This window comes from Neocloeon triangulifer, unplaced genomic scaffold, assembly GCF_031216515.1.
Source record: "Neocloeon triangulifer isolate White Clay Creek 2 clone unplaced genomic scaffold, ASM3121651v1 ptg000014l, whole genome shotgun sequence".
Lineage (NCBI taxonomy): Eukaryota > Metazoa > Arthropoda > Insecta > Ephemeroptera > Baetidae > Neocloeon > Neocloeon triangulifer.
This window is the reverse complement of record NW_026775556.1, coordinates 15,243,193-15,250,068: the sequence shown is the minus strand read 5'-3', so window position 1 is coordinate 15,250,068 and position 6,876 is coordinate 15,243,193. Positions and strand designations below refer to the sequence as shown.

At 34.9% G+C, this 6,876-nt stretch overlaps 1 protein-coding gene across 1 annotated transcript; it reads left to right on the top strand.

Annotated features, from left to right (window-relative positions):
- Window positions 1-668: 668 nt before the first annotated feature.
- LOC132200158 (calcium release-activated calcium channel protein 1-like) lies at window positions 669-4,173 on the top strand. Its single transcript, XM_059625404.1, has 3 exons — window positions 669-898; window positions 1,294-1,414; window positions 2,571-4,173. Exons 1-3 carry the CDS (start codon window positions 843-845, stop codon window positions 3,129-3,131), a joined length of 738 nt encoding a protein of 245 aa, XP_059481387.1. The 5' UTR covers window positions 669-842; the 3' UTR covers window positions 3,132-4,173.
- The last annotated feature ends 2,703 nt before the right edge of the window (window positions 4,174-6,876 follow it).

The following is a 6,876-nucleotide window of genomic DNA, read 5'->3' as shown; positions in this document are numbered from 1 at the left end:
CTTTTGTGGCGCTCATAAAAATAACATTTGTCTGACATGTTATTACAAAATAAATTCTCAAATTACGGCGTTCATGAAGCTGCGCGGCACCATCTGATATCAGCCCGAGGGGAAATCGGAAACGCGAGGGTCCAAAAAGCATGCAACATCAAAATAAGATGCACTCTGATACATAAGTGATACACGAGATTAAATTATCCGATCACTTTTGATCAATTACATATGAATTATTTAAAATTAAAGAAATTGTTGATATAACTCAGAGAGAGAAAAGCTTATTTTATTTTATAACTTTTATAAGTTATTGAACTTTGTTTTTTCCTAAAGACAAACAAAATAGATAAGATATGAAGGCACTTTACTAATAAAAATAGCCCAAATTATTGTAATAAAAAAACTTTAATTCTTTACAGAATATTTTAACAAGAGAATGCAAGATAGAAATGAAGGTCTTGCGCGTTTTGCTATAAAGTTGTTGACTGTTGTTACCGCGAGAGCAGAGTCGAGTTAAGTAAGTAGTTTGTTTAAGCAGTTTATTGTTTGTTGACCTAACTTAATTGAGGCGTAACCTTGTTACTTGAGTTGTGACGTGTCTCCTGCGGCCGGAGGAGTAGATTGCCTGTTTGCCTCTGACTTTAAACAAACCGCACGTTCAGTGTAGATAAAGCTGTAGTGCGGCGAGTGAGTGCAAAGCAACGAGCGCCTTCAAGTGGCCACGGCATTTTATCAAATCGCTTTTTTCACCCTCTGGATATATCGGATAATCGACGCAACAAGCGGGCAATGGCGATTTATTGAAAAGCCCTCCGATAAGTAGTTTCCACCAAGAGTGGTTTGAAAAAATGATGGACGTTCGCAAAACACGCCACACGTGTTGTCACGTCATACAAGCGCCAAAGTAAGAGATTAAAAAAAATTGTACTTTTTGATCTTTTATTATTTATTGGCCAGCAGTTTACTTCACTTAGAGGTGATAATAAATAATTATTTGATAATACAACGAGAAAAATTCATTTCTTTTTAAAGTTTGACAATAGTTTACGAATATCAGGTATTATGTAATATTAATAAAAAAAAAATAACCGGTCATTTGTGCGCTCTGTCTCAAAAAACGAGCATTAGTTAAAGTTGCAAAATAATGTAGGAAACAACTGATTAAAAATCAAGGAGTTAAATTATTGAATCTTAATTATAGTAACTATTCAAAGCAGTGCTTTTTTATGATTGAAGATAAAACTTCAATAAAACTATTTTTGCGTAAGAAGGCTAAAATGTTATAATTCTCTGTTGAAGAAACAACTTGACGTCACTCTTGCAGTCGAAGGAAGCATTGGAATGGCGAACGTTGCACCTACGAAAGGCAAAACTTCGTGAGGCGAAAGGGGCATCATACATACTGGCCGCTTTTTCAATGGTGAGTCAGTATTTCGTAATTGTCACAGTATAAATTATATGGTATGATTCCCTAGCTTTTAAAATAGCTTTTAACATATGCTTTTTCATTTTATTGAAAATTAATTTTCCTCCATCTAGCAATAATTAGAGACACCGCCTTTCATCTAGGCATATCAAGGCTTACTTACTGTAATTTAGTTAAGTTTCAATAATTGTTTGCTTAGTAAATATTCCTTAACACTGGATCAACCTCTGTAAGGTTAAATGAATCTGGCGCATAATGCTAATAATTTATAACAAAATGTAATAATGAAGTCAGTAAAGTATAATTAAAATCACATCAATACTCAATAAGAAAAGCAACTGAAAATTCAAGCATATGAAGTATATTTTTTAAAATGCGTATGCCTTTAATTTATTATTATAATAATTTAAAATTTAAATAATTAAAATTGTAAAATTTTGACTCTGCAGAATTCCAATGTCATGCAGTAATTTTCATATAACAAAAAGAATTATTCTTAAAATATAATAAATCATAAAAATATATAATTTTAAGTATTTAAAGCAAAAAAATTATATAATTTACTTTATAATAAAAATAATTAAACTAAGTAAGTATTACTAATAAAATTTAATTGTTAAAAAGCACGCCAATTTTTGCATTTTACAAAGTCCGTGGAAGGTTATGACAAAATATGTGTTGCAATGATTGATAAAATAAATAGTGTGATTTTACCAACGCTATATTATCAATTTTCCCTTAAGTTGAACGATTTTCGTACTATTTGGCAAATAAGTAAAATTCCCAAGTTGCGGGCAGATATGGGCAGTGATTCCATGTATATCAATCCATATCATTTGTGACAAATAAATTTAATTTTTTTTCATCTAATTATATATGTATGAATTAAATATTTAGTGAGAAGTCTGTTGACTTAAAATTAATGAGATAATTAACACATTTGAAAAATTATCGGCTGACATTTAAAAATGATGTTATAGTTTTTAAAATTTTAAGTATGTTCTAATTACTGAATAGAAAATAATTATAGGCAGAAGGAAAATAATATCAATGCCATTTCTCGATTTGCTTTATGTTCTTCTACATTATCCGTTTCATAAAATAAAAAAATAATCAAAGTTAAATGTGAAATTCTATGATTTGATTTTAGTCCACGATGCAGGAACTGCAATTGGACATGGACACCACCGTTCCAGTGTGGCTTTTCACCCTATTCGCGGTGAACACAGTGACATTGATAGCCGTGCACATCTTCTCGTTAGTGATCAGCACGTGTCTGCTGCCGAGCATGGAGGCGGTTGCACAGGAGTACGAACCGCCTCTGCCGGGGGCGGCAAAGGTGTGTCCGGTGCCCGACTTTTCACCTCACAACCGGCTGCGAAAATTCGTCAACCTGAGCGTCGCCCTGTCCAACGTGTTAGGACTGTTCCTCTTTTTGTTCGAAGTGGCCCTGCTCGCGTGGGTTAAGTTTTGGGACCACTCGAAGGCCGCTTGCTGGGCCGGCTCGTTGATCATGGCACCAGTTTTGGTGCTGTTCCTCGCCTTCTGTTGGCATTTCAACAGGGTGCTGGGCGAGTGTGCGTATGGAAAGAGGGACCAGGAGATCCGCGAAATGCAAGACGAGCTTTCGGCAAACGAAATTTCGGGACAGACTCGGCAGGGAAGTGTTAAGTTTTCCCTGTCGGATGAGATAATTTCCTACAGACCGTGATTTTTTTACTGATAGTGTTGCTTCAATCGAGCTTAATGATTTTATTGTTATTCTATTATTGAAAGAAAAAACTAAATCATAAATTTAACATTTAAGGTAGCTATTTTTATTGATAATTTATTGTATTATTAAACTGTGATTACCATGAAGTGAGAGGGTAAAATTTAATATGGAAAAAATTGCAATGCGTCTCTCATTAACTTTTGTAGGCATTGGAACGTAAAACTTAAAAAAAGGTTTGATTTTTGCTAACAAAAATCGCAAAATCATTCACTGTGATCTAATAATGAATTTATTTTATTTCAAAATTCATGTATATAAATTGCTTTGAAAAATCAAGGAAATCAAATTCATCAAAAAATCATTTAAAAAAATAAGAATCATAGTTAATTTTTATTTTGACTACGGCTGTTGACAAATACATATTGTAATGTAATATTCAAATAAGAAAAGTTGAACTGTTTAAAAAAGTATCTTGATATTTTACAAAACCAAATAAAATGTGCATTTTCCCCGAGCCTTAAGTAAACTTGAGCAACACATTGGTAAGAGTGAATTGTGTGATTGACGTGACGGTCTGAGCTTGACGCGTGTTGAATTCCTTTACACTCACACACTTTAGGCAAATCGCGACGGAGCGAGCGGTGAAAAGCTTTCAAAGTGTAAAATTGACAATTTCGAGAGGATCAGATTGTGTATTCCGGCCTGGGAAGGAAAAGAGACGAGTGATGCGGTGGGGGCGCGATTTGAGTGTGACAGACAGGTCCAATCTCACCTTTGCTCAGCAATTTGAATGGCTGTAGCTGCGGCAATGGAGTAAATATAGTTGGAAAATAAAATAATCTGCCGGCGCGTGGCTAGTTAGTGCGCCTTTCATTTATTCCAACTGCATGTTCGCGCCGTTTTTGTGAGTGTTTTCCCGTGAAAAAGTACGCGAGACCATTATGTTGTCTAACAACGTGTTATCTCGACACTCTCTGCCTGCTTGGCAGCCGCACAATGGAATATTATTTCATTTCACAGGACGCGATTTCTCTCGCCCACCCGCCCGCCCGCTCTGCTGTCGAGTGCACTTTTTTGTCCTGTCACTTCCCCAGGGCTCGAAATAAAAAAAGTACGAGATGTATTTGTTGTGGTGCAAATAAGCAAATGGAAAAACGACCATTTATAGGCCACAATGAAACTCCGAAGCGCATTTTTATCTCTGATCCTTCGCGCAAACAGATTCATTATTTGCATTGTGGGAAGTTTCGCTGTTTTGCTCCATCGAATGCTTAAAACTTTGAAATATGAAACTGATGTTTTCTGTCATTTTTATTATTGCGTCTCCTTCAATCGTTGAACATTCAGTTTGAGTTTTGAAACTATTTTGTAAATATCAAATCATAGGATTCTTTCAGTTGAGAACAATGTACTTCAGATTATTTTAAAATTCACTCTCTTTTTACCCAGTGATATGATTTGTGAATGTTTAATGATGTGGTGGGACAGTAATAGCCTAAATTTATATCAATTTAGAAACTTTGAAAATTTTCCAAATTTACAGAACTGTTTTTGGTTTTCAAAAATGTTAAATAATGATTGTTGCTAAAATAGAATCAATTTTATATTTGTAATGCTCACGAACCTAAATTTTGTGCACTTAAAATTATAAAGTGTCGCAGTAGCTAAGTAGCAAAGAAGTGAAGCTTTCCGTTTTTTAAAATTATAATGATGTTTAATAATAGCAGCTGCAAAACATATGCAACCTGCTGGCGATTTGTGTTCCAATGGTTGCATAAGCAAAGTTTCTTCCAGGCGCAATAGTTTTTGCTAATTGATGTATGCTGCTGTGTAGGAGTGAACCATGAATTTTAATGGTTTGATAATTATTTTTTGCTTGAAAAAAAAATTAAAAGGTTTTGGAGTTTTCCCCCCATTATATTTTTACTACTTTGTAATTATTTTTGACAGATCAAAGTTTATTTTAACTTTTTGCGAAGCCGCCACGTTCAGATTTTTTTTTTCAATATTTATTTAATCTTAAATCATGCAAGCTATAAAGCATCCACAAACAAATCTATACATATTATATCATGAAACGATATTAGGCATAAAAATAGCTTGAAATATTCAATTAGAAAAAGTTCACTTTTTTTTAACAATTTCCAACATTTCTTTGCTTTTTGGCTTCAGATACATAAAGTCGTCGGATAGTGTTGGAAAATTTAGTGTTAAACATGGAAACTTTGCGGAAAGTGATGGAATAAGAAAGTTTTCGAACAATTTATGTTTGTGGGTTGAGCAATTAATACATTATTTAATAAACCCTTTCAACAATTTAAAATTGCGTTTCAACACTATCCCTAATTCTTTTTGAATAATAAAAACATGGTTTAAATAAAAATGTAAATAAAAACAATTTCAACACTTTCAAGAAGGGTTGATAACTAATTTTTTTCAAGCACTTTGGGTTTCCTTGCGTAAATGGAGTAATAAATTTATATAATTTGTTTTTGCATCAGACACGGTACATAACTTAAAAAATATTTGGCAACAATCATGCGACTTCGTGGTATTTTGGATCGACTTTAGGTGTAATAAAAAAAAAATATAGATGTTAAATTTATATTTTTAACTTAAATTAATTTATCTAATAAAAAAATACTACATGATGAATGGGATAAATAATAATGAAATTACATATTATTAAAATTATTTAATTTTTATTATTATAATAATCAATGTATTTTTAAATTGGAAAATATTAAAAATTGTAAGAACTATGAAAAAAAAATAATAAATAAATTTTATTTTAAGGAAATTGAAATTATTTTATTTTTTAAGTATCAGAATTTATAAACCCAACTCTTGTTTGCAGTCGCTAAACCTCGCTTTCAGTATTTTGTTGTAATACCACAACGAGGAAGAAGAATATTTGCAATTTCCTCTGTTGTCAGCCATCGTCAATGCTCAGCGAGGCCCAAATTTTGAGTTTCAATCATTAAAAATGTTGAGCTCAGTGCATCCAGCGACAAACGATTATTTTCATCCGAGCGCACTCATGCGAGTAGAGATATTTACTTTTAATTCCAAGGGCTGCTGCATTATAATAAATTAAAAACACAGGGCGAAAGAGGCTCTCGCAGAAAGACGGCGGCGTCGCGCAGAGAGGAGGAGCAAAAAATGGCTGTATCCCGACACCAGCAGCCGCGCGCACGTACGTACAGTGTATTTTGATTGAAGTTGATAATAGACTCTATACATGCACACACATCCAAACATAATACATTACGCGAGAGTGAAAAATTGTTTGAGACGTGACGTCAGCGTGATGGCTGCTGTTTTGTGAGTGTGTTGAAAAGGTGTGGTTTCGTTTTGTGTTTTATATATTTTTTACCCCACCAGCCGAGCGAGGACCCTCCCTGCCGCTATTATGCTCTTATTTTTCGCTGCTGCCGTTCCCCCTCGCCGCGGAATATATCTGACTGCGACTTGCATTAATTTCTGCCGGGCGGGTTATGAATGTGTGAGTGTGAAACGCGCGTAATGTGGAGGAGCCTCGGCCGTCGACGCCCATCGGCAGCCACCCCGCGTGCATGCCTCCCTCGTTGCACCCCTGCCGCCAGCCTGCACGCCGCGTGGATCACGAAATTGCAATCGCGCCCCTGGAGCTCGCACACCCCCTGGCTATGCAACCCGCGTCGCTCGCTCACCCGCCGGATGTGCACTTTCTGCTTTCGGTGTGTGTGTTTTTGCGCTTTTC

Bases quoted from the DNA above. Each gene is read 5' to 3' on its own strand.
- LOC132200158 (XM_059625404.1), top strand. From the start codon at position 843: ATGATGGACGTTCGCAAAACACGCCACACGTGTTGTCACGTCATACAA. The intron at 899-1,293 runs GTAAGAGATTAA...TCTCTGTTGAAG, and splicing joins CACGTCATACAAGCGCCAAA to AAACAACTTGACGTCACTCT. The intron at 1,415-2,570 runs GTGAGTCAGTAT...ATTTGATTTTAG, and splicing joins TACTGGCCGCTTTTTCAATG to TCCACGATGCAGGAACTGCA.